The sequence below is a fragment of the Malaclemys terrapin genome, chromosome 23 (assembly GCF_027887155.1).
Source record: "Malaclemys terrapin pileata isolate rMalTer1 chromosome 23, rMalTer1.hap1, whole genome shotgun sequence".
Lineage (NCBI taxonomy): Eukaryota > Metazoa > Chordata > Testudines > Emydidae > Malaclemys > Malaclemys terrapin.
The window spans coordinates 2,244,930-2,260,220 of record NC_071527.1 but is presented as its reverse complement, the minus strand read 5'-3'; the positions used below and the strand labels follow the sequence as shown (position 1 = coordinate 2,260,220).

The 15,291-nt window shown below is 52.4% G+C and overlaps 1 protein-coding gene across 4 annotated transcripts in view; it reads right to left on the bottom strand.

Moving 5' to 3' along the window:
* The window catches only part of IKZF4 (IKAROS family zinc finger 4), a 50,768-nt gene continuing 35,477 nt past the window's right edge, over positions 1-15,291 (bottom strand). For 3 of the 4 annotated variants that reach the window (XM_054012291.1, XM_054012290.1, XM_054012293.1), the window contains 3 exons: positions 8,347-8,496; positions 6,233-6,364; positions 1-5,590 (listed from right to left, as the gene is read on the bottom strand). In XM_054012291.1, coding sequence (XP_053868266.1) covers positions 4,869-5,590; positions 6,233-6,364; positions 8,347-8,496 — 1,004 coding nt within the window. In that variant the 3' untranslated portion in view covers positions 1-4,868. The remainder of the gene's footprint in view (positions 5,591-6,232; positions 6,365-8,346; positions 8,497-15,291) is intronic. The other variant, XM_054012292.1, reaches the window with a different exon arrangement.

Below are 15,291 nucleotides of genomic sequence, written 5' to 3'. Positions count from 1 at the left end.
TTAAATTACTCATGTTTATTTATAACAGACTTTCAGCCAGTACAGTACAAAACTTACAGTAGTATATCTCCATTACACAAATATTTACTTACAATATATTACAGATACAAAAAGCTTTTGCGGTAAGAGAGAGTTTTGTTGTTGAAAAGCGAGTCTAACCTCACAAAAAAGGGAAAAAAACCCGAAGACAACAGCAAATCCATTAACGATATACAAATGAAAACTCGTTAGAAAGGAAAGAGGAGTCGTCGGAGCTGGAAGAGGGTTGGGGTATTGCACATCATATTTTTTGTTCTTCATACATCTGATTAAAAAATATATATATATTTACACAAGTAAAGCGACCTGGAGTTTTACAAAATTCCTACATTTGTTTTAGACTCTTTACAGGTAAAAGAAAAAAGATGCGGAAAAAAGGTGTTTATAAATTTCAGAACTTCCCTTTCCCTTTGTTTAAAAAACACCCCCCCCTTTGAATAGTGTGTTGGTTTTACCTTTTGAAAAGGGGAACGGGAGGCATGGGGGGGTTGTGGGGCTCTTCATACTTATTCACAGTCTACTGGGGATAACAGTCAGGTCAAGCTTAGCTGAATTTCGTACCAAATCAACAATATGACAGTGCAGCAGTTGTGGTCAGAAAGCGACCTTGGCTGTCAGGGAAACTGAGCGGATCTGATCTGGGCAAAGGAGTTTTTACTCCCGGGAGCCCCGCAGGAGACAACTGAGCACCCGAAGGGGGATTATGTCCTGCCGTGCGTATTAACTGTCAGCAATGCTGGTCCACCTGGGGACTTTAGAGGCTGGAGGGAGAACTAAGCCAGCCGGGTGTTCACACTGAGTGGGAGATGGTTGGTGGCACAGAAGTTGCCTTTGCAAGTCAAAAGGTGGATTTTTCGAAGTGAATCAGAGAGAACACGCAGCAGCTATAATGTCACTTTTACAAGTCTGCTTTTCAGACCACAACCGTGCTTTAAAAATCCCCCAAACGGCAGCCAACCCGGGCACCGGCGTCCCAAATGCCAGTAAGAAAAGGAGACCCATGTGCGTCTCTCAGCTTTGTTTCCAGTTCTGCTCAGAGAAGACCGCTTGACATGATGTTTGTTTCCTTCTCTCTCTGCCTGCTCAGTTGCAGACAGACAGCAGGAAAAGTGCATTGTTTTGTGTGAGAACCGACAGTTTGGGGCTCTGTTGGAGAAGGCTTCTCAAAAATTACACACAATCGAGCCAGTTTGCCTTTTATTGCTACCTTGTGGAAAACCAGCAGTTTCTCACCAATTTAACAAGTGCTATCCATAACATCCAAAAACCTTAAAGGCCTAGCACAGTCCTGCCTGGTTTTCGTATTCACGACGTACCTAGATGGAGATTTCTGCAGTCAGATCATATGGGAAGAGAAATTATTTCTGAGCGTATTTATGAAAAGGGATTGACTCCAGATCCTGGTATTTTGAGGACTGGACCAGTGCGGAGGCAGTGACTTTGAAAAGGTCAGATCTCTCAGATCACTAGGCCTAGAACTGAATGCTCTGAAGTAACGGAATCATGTCATTCTGATTAACATCTTGCTTCTCACTTCAGTTCTGTTCAAAGCAGATGCTAGCCCAAAAACCACTAGAGTTTAAAACCCCCGTCTGCGGCTCAGAAATCCCACCTTTTGAGAGGTATAAAGTATGAGGTCAACATGTTCAAACAAGGATGACATCAGGCTCCTACCCGAAAAAGTAGCTTTATGTTCAAAGGTGCTGGCACCTACAGATCTCCTGGCCGTCGACAGCAGCTGTGGTGCTCTCCAATTCCAAATAAAAAAATAATCAGACCACTTATTTTAGAAGCTTAAGGATTGGGGTTTTCAAACACATTTGAAGACATGAAGTGCCCAACTCCCAGAGAAAGTCAATGAGAGTTGGGTGCCTTTTGAAAAATCCCAGTCCAAATGTGGAGGTCAGTGCTCAATTTTAATCTCAATCTAACTTTGGTCGCTCTCCGGAATGACTGATAAAACCCGGCTCTCTTTGGCACTGCGGCTGGAAGATGGTAATCAGAATGCCAGGATGTTATGGTCTGTTTGCTCGTGGTCTGCCAGGGCTCAATACAGTACAAAATGCTTTCTGAGCCAGTCAAACATTTCACAACCACTTCTGGAGGAGAGACCAGAAAGGAATAAGCAAGTCTGCACCACAGCGGTTAGATTTATACACTGGGAAGGGGGGTGGAGAATGTCTGCTAGGGAACTTTCCTAACCTCCTCGAACGGTCATCGCAGCAGACACGACAGGCCTTCTGCCCAAGCCGGTTTGTGCCGCCAACGGGCTTCTGAAAAAAAACGGCTCAGCGGTTTCGTTTCACATCTGGATACACAAACACCATCAACAGAAAAGCAAGAAGAAAAGAAAGAGCAACGAGCGTTGCCGCTTGTGAGGTGGTTCTGTTTGTTTTAGTAGAAAAAGAACAAGCCTTTGGTTTAAACCTCAAGGGAGCAGTTTGTTGGGCTGCTGTTGAGTGATTAGTTTTATGCATCGTGGGCCTTGGTATAAAGCAGGGATCCTTCCCCTCACGCCCCTGGAACACAGCCAGGCTCTGGGGTCCCCCCCACCCTGTTTCCGATGGGCAGCGTTACCTAAGACAGAGCCGTGGGGTTAATTGACACTGTGGCCTACTGACCAATTTATGGGGGAAGGGGACTGCACATCCCCCCACCCCTTTTGCACATAGTGGCCTGGTGTAACTTTCACACCCCTTGTGAGTGCAAGTACCGTCAGGATCCCAGCTGCAGGGGATGGGCAGGGGGTTTGCTATAAAAATAAAATAATGGTGGAAGCTGCCTGCTTCTCTGGAGCAGGTGAAAGCCCGTCCATTGGCTACTCCCGCTCGTCGTCAACGGACTGATGGACTGTTTTCAAATCCCTCTCCCAGTAGTTCTAGGATTCTGGGGACTTCCCCCCTCATGATTTTAGGGGTTTTAATTGACATGATTTCCTGCTCATCCCCTTACTCCGGGAAGCAGCAGCCCCACAGATCCTGCTGGTTTTGCAGGTCCCAGAAGCCAGCAGTCACCTTTCCCCATTTCTTGGATGTTTCCCTACAGTAACCAAGCCAGATCCCGGTCAATTCCCTCACCCAGGGGGCTTGAGCACCTCCCAGTAGTTAGCAGTCTGCTGGGGCAGACGCAACTCTCAACAGAAGCCACTTCTCTGAGGCAGCAAATCCCCCACCCCCCAGATTCACACATTTAACACATCACTCTAAAGACACAATCTGCTTACGTGCAAGTGCTAGAGACACAACATCCACATCTCTCTGCTGTGCCACGCAGCATCACAACTACCTGTGGGGCAAACCGACCCCAACCCAACCCAACGACAAGCGTTCGCATTGAAAGTGCAGCTCTTTAGGGCTTATGCAACTGACCCAAGTCCTCTGTGCAAATAAGAGCCAGACACGTGCTCCCGGGAAGCTACGGACTCCGACGGCAAAGTGCCCAGCGGCGGCCCCTAGGGAAAGCTGCCGAAGAGGAAGAAACTCTTCAACCATGCAGCACAGCAGGAAGCGCCGGGATTGGGGTTCCTAGGGGCTGACCTGTTTAACCACCGTCCTTCCTTCCCTGGATTCTGGCCCCTAGGTGACACTACCAAAGTCCTCGTGGGATCAGGTCCAGGGCTCAGCAGGCAGAGGGGTCACCGCTATGCCTGCTAAAGGAAGCAAAGTGCCGTGGGGGAGCGGGAGTCAGTGACAGGTGCCTAATCCAGGACTGAGACCTACACCGGTTTCTGACTCACGCGTACCAGGCTACGCGAGAGCTGGCCCCAGACGCTGACCAGAAGGAAGCTAATTCAGCCAGTGTTCTCCTCAGCTCTCTGGGAGTGGACGGGGCTCAACACGCCAGCAGAGGGGAACAAACCCGCCACTCAAAGATGCTTGCTATCCTCCCGGCTAAAGTACTGTCAGCTCCTCACGGGCACAGCCGGATCCCACCCAGATCCTCCAAGCCTTTACCCTCCTACCTCTGATCTGAGACGCCGTTTGTACTTAAAAGCCATGAGCGTCAGCGCCCTGGCAAGCGGCCTGTACAGCTCCACCTTCCTTCAACAGGTGGCACTGTGACAGCTTCGTTCTCCCCAGTTGCTCTGTGCCTTGTCCCATCCTCTCTGGCTGCTCCAGGAGACTTCATCACAAAGCTGCCTCGGGGACAGAGGGCTCCCCGGGGCACTGATCTGCGTTCCAGGCGGTTTCATGCCACAGAGACACCACCCATTAAAGCTTGGGGCGCGTTCACCCCATGGACACCCCCTGTGGCTAGCTAGTGGCTTTCCTGGCCAGGGGAGTTCTCTTCTCTTTAGCACCTAATCTGAGATTCTCGTTGCCCGACGGCAGCTTGACAGGTGGCTCAGGACTGAAACCGAAAAGAGTCAGAAGGAAGGGGCGGGGGCGAGAGGCTTAAACCATAAGACGCGTGTTCACGCGTGTGCGTGTTACGTCAACATGTGCTTGAGGTTTACATGCTCCTCTCGGCAGAGAGAGAAGTAGATCAAGTCTCTGACAAAAATTCAAAGAGCTTTAGGGAGAGAGTTATAAAGAAATAAAAAGCTAAATAAATAACTAAGGGAGGCCCAGGAGGGAAAAGCACAAAGAATGTAAAAAATCCGTTAACAATATTTAAATAACTCCGTTTATAAAAAGGCAAATCGTTACGAGCTCCCCTCGTGATTTTTTTTTTAATTATTGATTTTTTTTTTTAAATATTTTGTAGCCAAAGTCAGTGCAAAGGAGTATAAAAGAAAAACAGGTCCATGCCCAACGGGAGGGGGCGGAGCTAGAGCCAGGGGGAGGAGTCACGGGGCGATCAGGGCGAAGGGGTAGGATTGAGTTAGCCTACACTTTGTGCTCGCCCCGCACTATATGGGAGGAGAATTCGTACCGATCCTGGCTGTGGTAGCCACAGATGTTGCACTCGAAAGGGTCTCTGAAGCCGTGGCAGCCCATGTGGATGGTGAACATCACGTGGTCCAGGAAGAGGATCCGGCAGTGCTCGCACTTGAAGGCTTTCACCTGCTCCCCCTCCTCGTTCACCACACGCAGGACGTCTTTGGCTGAGCTGGGCGTTGCTCGGGCAGCGGGGGTGCCCTCCTGCAGCTTGGGGTCCTCTTTGGCGTAGGCTGGGCTCTGCCGGCTGCTGGTGCAGTTCCCCACCGGCAGCTGGGAGGTCCGCTCTTCGTGGTTGCTCTCAGTGTCTGTGGAATCCTGGCAGCCGTTGCTGGGCGACACGCCCTGCTCGCGCCCCCGGTACACGATCTGCGCCCCCTCGGGAATGTCCTCGTGGCCTTCCGCGGCTTCTCGGCTCCCCGGGATTTCCAGCCGGCCCGGGATGGGCTGGATCTGGGTGTAGACGGAGCTGATCACAGGCGTGAGCTCCGAGATGCAGTTTGTGGAGGGGAGGCGGAGGGGGCGCAGGTGCTCGGCTCCCACAAACGACAGCGAGCTGCCGTAACTGGGGTCGATGGGGTGGTGGGCGGCCACCAGCTCCACGTCCTTCTCGAAGCTGGAGTTCACATCGAAGGAGAGGTCGGAGAGGTTGAATCGCATCTGCTTCTCCCCTGGGGACAAGGAGCAAGGGGTCAGAACCCGGGGCAAGCCCCACACGCTCCACAGAGATGAGCTCCGCTCTGCACGGCTCAGCCTGTGATCCCGTCACACGGCAACCCACGCAGGCCCGGGCCTCGGCACTGTCCAGCTACCGTGACTCAGCAGTAGTGCTACTACCCCAGGGGAGGGGGGGGTCAGCAGGGGGCGCTCTCCCCTCTTACAGTAGGATCAGGGCCCTGCTGCACACGCTGACCGCAGCGTCTCAGCGTGGTTGGGTGCTGCTGGAGGCACAGACTTCCCAGCGAAGGTCCCTGGTCAGCCCTCGGCATTACACCCCCTCCCCCCAAACGCCCCCGGCCGTTTCAAATGGAGGAGAGGTTCTACGCTGCCCCCTTCTGAACACCGCAGTGGTCCCAGTGCGGAAAGGTGCCACGTTCCCCCACCCCAGAGGTGGCTGCATTTCGGGGAGGTGAAGGATCCCCGTCTGTGCAGGGCCTGCAGGAGGAAAGCGCTGGGTAAGGTCAGTGGCGTTAGTACATACAGGGGGCCCCGCAGAGGCGGTCAGTTCCTTCACGTAGGGCCAAGGAACTGCTGCCAACCCCTCCCTCACCTCTCCCTCTGCTCTTCCCGGGAAGCAAGGGGGAGCCCCTTACCCACAAATTTCTGAGGTGTGGAGCGTTTCCGTTTGGTGAGGCTGTTCGCCAGCCGGTCGATAAACGTCGGCCGATCGGACGAGGGGTGAAGCAGAGAATCCGGCACCATCTCCAGGTCTCGCATCTCATCGCCTGCCAAGACAAGGGAAACCCACGTAGCCGATACCCGATGTGGGAGAGGCGAACAGGACCGGGGAGATCGCTTCCACTCCCCGCGCTGGAGGCGGGGCAGGTGAAGAGTGGGGCACATGGTCACACCTCTCCTTTTATCCACTGGGGGAAGGTCCATTGGCCCTGGCTCAGTCTGGAAACCCACTTCTTCCACGGATCAGTCCTCCAATGGCACCAACAGCAACCCCACCACAGGCTCCTTTGCCTGAACACCTCTCCCCGCTTGGCACCGGAACCGCTCTGGGGCAGGGACTCTCTCTCTGTCGGTGCTTTAAGCATCCCCTGTGCTAGAGAAGCGTCTCCACCCCCGCCGGCAACCTGTCGCTCTCACCGCTGCTGGCGAGGGGGCTTTTGCCATTGCTACTTGGGGCTGCGATCAGCCAATTGAAGCGTTATTGACTATCGCCCTCAGCTGACGTCCCAGGGACTGGCATGACCCTTGGTTCTACAACTCCCCCCTTGCCCTGCAGGGAGACCCACTCCCAAGCAGAGACCCTGCTACTGCCAACCGCGTCTCCGTGGACAGTGCTTCGACAGCGCGGCAGCAAACCCTCGGAGACAGATGGCTGCAGGCTGTTGGGGAAGAAAGGGCATGAGGTGCTCCCCAACTTGCCTTCCCCTGTTGGCCTCTCCAGAGTGCCAGGTGCCAACTTGGCATCTGACTCACACTTGGTGTTGTGTTTCATTTGGATTGTAAAGGCCTCAGCAGAGCCCTTCCCTTCCTATGGCTGTGAAGTCCCACCTATGAATCTGGCAGCCTAGAAACAATAATGATGGTGCGGAAAATTGGAACTACAGTCTCAGACCAACTGGCCTTTTAGCTAACATCCAGTGTAGTGTCAGATCTGCCCTCTCTCCAGGGGATTCTCCTGCCCTGGAGTCTGCAAAGAGAAAGCGTCACCGTAAGCCAGCTGTTCCGCCTTGGCAGCACGGCAGCCAGGTGAGGCTTTGCTAGCAGGGCGGGTCTTTATGATCCTTAGGGTTGATTTTTCCTTTGAACCAAGGTGCAGATGGTGGCACTAGCCAGCTCGTACGAGCTGAGCCCACGTTTCAGTTCCACAGAGCTGACGTGCGTGCGAGATACACGCCCACAATGCCAGGCCTGTCCCGCTGGGCAGAGATTCCAGTTTGGCCCAAGGTGGTCTGGCTGCAGGACGATCTCCTGAGCACGGAGGTGCTTTACACGCCGCTGGAGATTGTTAGATTTCAGAGCAGTTAGTTTGGTGCTGATCAGTTTGGGGATTATCCATTTGTTCGCAAGACCCCTGCTTTGTAAGGTTCAATCCTTTGCTTACTAAGCCTCAGGTGTAATAGAGCCTAGGAACGGCCAGACTGGGTGAGAACAATGGTCTGTCTAGCCCAGTGTCCTGTCTTCCGAGAGTGCCAATGCCCGGTGCCCCCGAGGGAATGAACAGAACAGGGGAATCATCGCGGGATCCATCCCCTGCCGCAAAGAGAAGCTAGAGCACGGTTCTGCATAGTAAAGTTTTGTTTGTTAATGGGAAATGCTCAAAGGTGTTTTCTCCTAATAGAATTAGTTATAAAAAGGTATAAGGTTATGCTGCAAGCGATCGACTGTACCAAACGACAGGCTCTGGGTAAGCGAGGGAATACTTTGCTCTTCCTTGGTCCCTTAGCACCTTCTATCCCAGGGTCTCCAGAGCATTAAGCCCTCCCGCTTCCAAGAGCCGTTATCCCATTTCATCGGTGGGGAAAAAGAAATGGGAAGTGACATGTCCCAATGTTACATAATCTAGCGTCAGTGGTGGAGCTGGGAACAGAACCCCGGAGTCCACACTCCCAATTTTCTACTCTAACGGCTAGTCCACCTGCCCTTCCAGAGCCAGGAAGAGAAGCCAGAAGTCCTGACTCTCCCCCCTGCTCTAAGCACCAGATGTCCCAGCAGGTGCCTGGACTAGCCAGTTACCGGACAGCGTACTGACCTTGCTGGCTGGCCAGCGACTGCTGCTCAGTGTTCAGACTCTGCAGATAGTTGTGGCACCGCTCCTTGTGCTCCTCCAGCGTGCTCTGCTGCTTGTAGCTCCGGCCGCAGTAGTTGCATTTGTAGGGCTTGCCGACTGTGGGGGAGGAGACTGGAAAAAATGAAAAAACAGATCCTGGCCATCAAAACAGATATTACACTGAAACCCAGCTATTACCCGGAAGCCGTCAAGCTACGTGCAGGCCAGCCACATGCGTGCAGCAACTCAGAGGGGTTAAGGGCGTAACACGGCTGGGATCGAAGTAGGCGGATTTGCCAAGGAGCCGGGATTGATGTGCAATGTCATTGACTAATCGAAGCGCCTCTTGGCGTTTGATGCCACAGCATGTCTGAGCTGGGCACCAAATCGGTCAGGCCCTTCTTGCAAACTCCACATGGACCCTTCACATTCTAGTCCCGCAACAGCTTTTCTAAATCTGTACAATGTACCAGTTAGTGTCTCATGCATGTGTCAGATTTAAAATGCCGCTGTTTTGAGCCAAGAGCTGAGGAGATGTTTCCTCTGGACTAAACGAACACGCCAGCATGCCTGGCCTAGTCCTCGCAGGAGGCAGGCAAGCTTGATCCCTTCTTTACAGATCAGGGGACAGCGGGCCAACACAGGTAAGGTGTCTGGCTGAAGACTGCGGCAATCCGTGACGAGTTAGGAACTCGAACCCAGGCCACTCACCTGGCTCTAGTCATTGGGCGAACGGCCTTTCCAGAGCCAGGATCGGAACCCAGGAGTTCTGCCCCCCCCGGCTCCTTCACCTCATCCCAAACATGTCACTGATCTCACTCCCCCTTGTTGAAGGTTTCTCTTCGCACAGCAGCAAGGCGTCAGCTGCTTCTGGATTTTGAAAGGGGAGGGGAAGCTTTGAGCTTGTGGGATGCTGATTCGGGACGCCAGCCTCCTCTGACTCGTCCTCTCTCTCAGCTGCCCAGCCGCACTGTCCTGCCCCTCTGGCGTAAGTGTGGCTGGTCTGCAGGATTGGCCCCCGGAAGCCAGGGCAATATTTACAAGTGCTGCCGCAGCCCTGCTGGAAATCCCCAAGGCTTTGTCACACCCGCGCTGTGCCTGCTGCAGCTCACCACAGACCGGCCGGCTGGTTTTGTCTGGGGACGGCCTGTGAGCTCGAAAGCACTGGGAAGAGCGACGGGTCCGGAGCAGCACTCTGACCTCTGCTAATTTCCCCACTGATGGCTGATGGTTCTCTCAGGTTCGACAGACACAGCAGAGCCATGCAACGTTTTGGGCCACGCGAGCCGGGCACGTGCAGGTTGCACTGATGAATTAGTATGGAGCTTTCGATATAATCGTTACACCCTGCAGGGGCAGACAGCAGTCCTGGAGACCCCACACCCTGAGCATCTGATGCAGTCCGTGCAGAGGACGGGGAAGCACTTTTGCGTTGTTTTAAGACAATTTGCTGCATTAGGATGGACCCTGGTGCCGAGGAGAAGCCAAGAATGGAGCTGCGTTTTGCTAGGCCTTGCACAGACAGAGCAGGGGACAGTCCTTACCCGGAAGAACTCCGTCAACACGGACAGGACAAAGGGGGATATAAACGTCACGGGAGCTCCATTGGGGGAGGGGGCGTTCAGCAGGCCGGGATATGCTCAAGGGAATGAAAAGGGAAGGGAGAAGGGGACAGATCATGGGAGAAGGGCAGAAGTGGAGTTTGTGGATGCAAATCCTGCAGGTGAACGTAATACGCCTTCTGTGACTCATTCACTCTTAGCAGTGACGCTCAAAATCTTTGATCCCCATACGCATGAGGCACGGGCCCCTAGCTGCACATTCCTCTCAGCCGACAGCTCGCAAGTGTTCCCTGTCAGAGGAATCGGGAAGCTGCCCAGATCCCACCCTGCTGGCGTGGTGGCCACAGAGGCTATTTTATGTCCATCCAGTGGGGGATTTTGGCCACCTCCTGCCCGGAGGGAGCAGTTCTGCCCCGGCAAAGAGCGGGACGCGCCAGGCTGAGGTGTCTTTTCCTACAGAGACGTTCTAGGGAGCGTGGAGCTTCCCTGAAACCCTGCCAAGGCCTTTTACACGAGTTCTAGGTAAGCGGGAGCCATCACAGTGCTTGACATGCCTGACCAGCCCTGTGCCACCACGGCAGCTTATAGTACTTGGGACTAGACTCCACTAGCGACAAGCTGCCTCCCCCGGGTCAGAGCTGAAAAAACCGACGGCCCCGAGGTTCTGCAGCAAGTCAGCGGCGGCGCTAGGGCCAGAACTCGGGAGTCCTGACTCCCAGGCGAATGCTCGAACCACTTTAACCTTTGCCCAACGCTCTGCAGGAAAGGGATGGGGGGGCGCAACCAGCACACAGCTATGGAACTGGAACACGCCATTACCGCCGAGGGTGAGACGCCCCGCCGGGAAGAGCGTGGTCTGATGGGTACAGCGAGAGGCTGCAGGTCAGGATTGCTGGGTTCCCTTTTAGACCGGAGCTAGAGTAGCATTCTGCTTTGCGGTCTACTTCTCTGAAACTGTCAAGTGTGCGTACGGGTGGGGGTGGGGGTGTTCCTATGCTTTTAGCCAACTACCAGAGTAATCTTCTGATACTGGCCCCATTTGCGAGACTCAAACGCTTTGCCAGAGTTCTCCGAACCATTCAGAGGAAGTGCCTGCGTGGAACGAAACCGTCGCTCATCAGATACGGTGGCACCTGCGTCACGAACGCACCGTCTTGGGGTCTGAGGCTTGGGTGGAGTTTTTCCCCTCGCTGAAACCGCCATGCTCAGACCTGCCCGAGCCAGACTTATTGAGTCATGTTACAGAAAACGCTTATTTGCTTTGCGACGTGTGGTTTAACCTTTAACGACTCTGATTTGTCAAGAAAAAAATGTTTGCCCCTCATCCGCTCACGCAGCTGGAACTTTACCATTTCAAGTTCTGCACGCTCATAAAAATCACGTCCTATGTATGAAGCTCCTTTCATTGGAGGACCTCAAGGGTGCTTCGCATAGACTCAAATATCAGGGTTGGAAAGGACCTCAGGAGGTATCTAGTCCAACCCCCTGCTCAGAACAGGACCAACTCCAACTAAATCATTCCAGCCAGGGCTTTGTCAAGCCGGGCCTTAAACACCTCTAAGGATGGAGATCCCACCACCTCTCTAGGGAACCCATTCCAGTGCTTCACCACCCTCCTAGTGAAATAGTGTTTCCTAATGTCCAACCTAGACCTCCCCCACTGCAACTTGAGACCATTACTCCTTGTTCTGTCATCTGCCACCACTGAGAACAGCCGAGCTCCATCCTCTTTGGAACCCCCCTTCAGGTAGTTGAAAGCAGCTCTCAAATCCCCCCTCACTCTTCTCTTCTGCAGACTAAACAATCCCAGTTCCCTCAGCCTCTCCTCATAAGTCATGTGCTCCAGCCCCCTGATCATTTTCATTGCCCTCCGCTGGACTCTCTCCAATTTATCCACATCCTTCTTGTAGTGTGGGGCCCAAAACTGGACACAGTACTCCAGATGAGGCCTAACCAATGTCGAATAGAGGGGAATGATCACGTCCCTCGATCTGCTGGCAATGCCCCTACTTATACTTATTCACACACCTTAGGTAAGCCTCCAGGTTCTGGCACCAGGGCCAGTATTGTTACCCCCACTTTACAGAAGGTGGAAACTGAGGCCCAGAGCTAGGAAGTGAGGTCAGAGAGTCAGCAGCAGACTTGGTGACAGCCAGTCCTCTGCTCTCGCTCCTACACCATACCCAGTCTCAAGAAACCAGAGTTGTACTACCCAGTTCTCCAACATGGGAAGGGATCTTAAGAGAATTAATACATCCTAGGCTTCCTCATTTCAATCTGAGTGGGAACACAAGGAGACCCTTCTCTAGGGTGTCTGGGCAGGGACTAACTAACTGACTTGAAAGCGTAGCAGCCATAGTGGCGCTGTCAGGCCAGAATAAACAACCCTGTATAATCCTAGCTCCTGTAACCACCTCCTAGGTCAGCACTTGGTACATTTCAATTCTAGCCTGAGACCTGAGCCCATCTCAGGCCCTTCCCCACTCCTTATGAAATGCTCCACACTGCAGCTGGGGCCCCAGGACGTGGGTTACTAGTTAAATCTCTCTCACCTTCAGTTCCACGTCAGTTCCAAGCTGCCCAGATGGGCAAGAATGAAAATCTAGACAGAACCGAAAAGCTGATCCCCTTGCGGGAGTTTATTGCTGTGGAAGTCAACTACATTCTAACTGCCTTTGTGACGCAGACGAGCGACACGTTCACTTCCTCTGAATGGTTCGGAGAACTCTGGCAACGCGTTTCAGATTCTAGTAAATGGGGCCAGAATGACTGTTAGTTGGCTAAAAACACAGGACCCCAACCTCCGCCCACCCACACATCCACTTCACAATCTCAGAGTGGAAGACTGCAAAGCAGTCTACAATGTAACGTAATTGTAACTAAATTATAAACCATGTAGAGGACACCACACTGGGAGGGTTGCGTGCATTTTGGAGGACAGGTTTAAAATTCAAAATGGCCTTGACAGAGCGGAGAATAGGCCTGAATTCAAAATGATGCAAGTGCAAAGTACTTCTCTTTGGAAGGAAAACTCAAATGCACAAACTCCAAACGGGGAAATAAGTAGCTAGGCGGTCGGACTGCTGAAAAGGATGGGGGGCTGTAGTGGATCACAAAGTGAATATGAGTCAACACGGCAATGGACTTGCAAAAGAGGCAAATATGATTCTGGGGTGTTTTCACAGGAGTGCTGTATGTCCCGCTCTCCCAGCCAGAGAACTGCGTCCAGTTCTGGGCACCACACGTTAGGAAAGATGTTGACAAACTGGAAAGAGTCGAGAGGAGAACAACAAAAACCTCTTCCAAAAACCTGCCGTGAGGAACGGTTACAAACAAACCCTGGGCAGGTTTAGTCTGGAGAAAAGGCGACGGAAGGGGGTCAGAGAACAGTCTGCCAGTACATGAAGGGCTGTTACAAGGAGGATGGTGATCGATTGTTCTGCAGGTTCACTGAAGGTAGGACAAGTAATGGGCTTAGTCTGCAGCAAGGGAGACATCAGGAAAACCTTCCTAACTCTAAGGGGAGTTCAACTCTGGAATGGGTTTCCATTACTGGAAGCTTTTAAGAGCAAGTTGGACAAACCCCTGGCGGGGCTGGTCTAGGTTTACCTGGGCCTGCCACAGCGCAGAGCTGAGCATTCGAGTTCCCTGCCAGCCCCGCATTTCTAGGATTCTACACTTCCAATGCAGAAAGGTACGAGTCACACGCAGGACACTGCAGGAAATGTCTGGCTTTGGATTTTAATAGAGGGAAGTTATGTGCAACTGTCGGGTTCTTGGGAAGATGCCAAATACAGCCTGGGCACCACCACATTTGGGCACCCAGACCCCAAGGAACAGCCTCTGTCCCAGCAAAGCAACAATGAGTAAGTTTGCACAAGCCATTGTTTGGCAGCTGCAAGTAGGAACTGACCAAGGAAACCTCACAACATGGAACTGGCTTGGAGACCAGGGATGAAATTCAGCCTTGGGGAAAGACTGGGGCATCTTCACTGAAGCCCAAGAAATTGACACCCTTGCTGTGGTTATACAGGGAGAGGATGGATGGGTTTGGACTGGCCCCGCCCCAGACAAAATGGTGCAACTAAGTCCAAGATTGTCATCAATACTGCATGTCGGGAGCAGATGACCACTTGTTGATGCCCTACACAATGAGAAAGCAAGCGTCATCGCCACACCTGGCTTCCTCCATGATCTCCCCAGCTTCAGAGCTGGATCAAACCTCAGCCCAAGCTATTTAAGAAGTCAGCGTTAATTTCAGCCTGAAAACACCTACTTACAAATCACTTCGGAGGAGTTGATTGCAGCTATAAACCCCTTCCTCCCTCCCCAACTAAACAGCATTATTTTGATACAGCAACCAAAAATCTGTTTAACCCAGCCCCAAGGGAGATGGGCTAATGTAGTCTGCAACCACAGACAGGCGGCTTTGTGTTAGAAATAGGAATTATTTCCCAAATCTTTAGCTATTTAGATGCTAGCGACTTGACTAAAAGTTCCATTGTCTCTCATTAGTCTAGCGCTCTCAGCTCTTATGTAAATAGCTCCCTGAATGCCTTGGTTTGTTTGTTTTTAATCTGCATTTATTTTTGGCTTCAGAAAAATCTTTTGAAAACCAGGCTGGGGTCCTGAGTTGGGTTTTCTAGCGTTTTGAAGTTCCAGGACGAAAAGCCCCACAGTTATTTTCCCTTCCGGGGGAATCTGCCTTTAGATCCAAAGCTTTTCTCTCTCTCCTGACCTGGCCAGTACTGTAGAGTGCTCTGGGCAGACCACTCCCAGTTCTTCACAGAGAGATGGCAGAACACGCATGACCCAGACCAGCTCCCATTTGCAAAGGAGTCTGGGTTTCAGCATTCATTTCTGACAATGCTGGTACGGGTCTCTGAGCACCAACCTGTTATTTCCTGAGCTGGGCTCCCTCACACCCTCACTAACGCACCTCGGCTCTGTCCAGGAGCAGCCGCTTGCTCTCCTGGGACCAGCCTTCACCCGAGTAGAGAATAAGTATCCCTCTATGGTCACATGGGGGGAATTTGTGACAAAGAGGCAGGATGATGTAATGGTTAGAGAACTGGATTTCTGGGTTCTATTCCCAGGTCTTCCACTCGTTGGCTTTGTGACAAGTCACTTCATTTCTCTCCCTCCGTTTACCCAGCTGAAAAACAGGTGCAATACCACTTACCTACTTTACAGGATTGCTGGGCATAATTTGTGTCTCCGAGAGCCTCCCTCCCACCACCGCTTTCGTCTGTCACCTGACTGAATGCTCTTTTGGCCAGGGACCAGGTCTGGTTCAATTGTCTGTACAGCACCTAACGCACGGCTGATGGCAAGCAAACATTGCGTAATGATTTCAAGGAAGTAA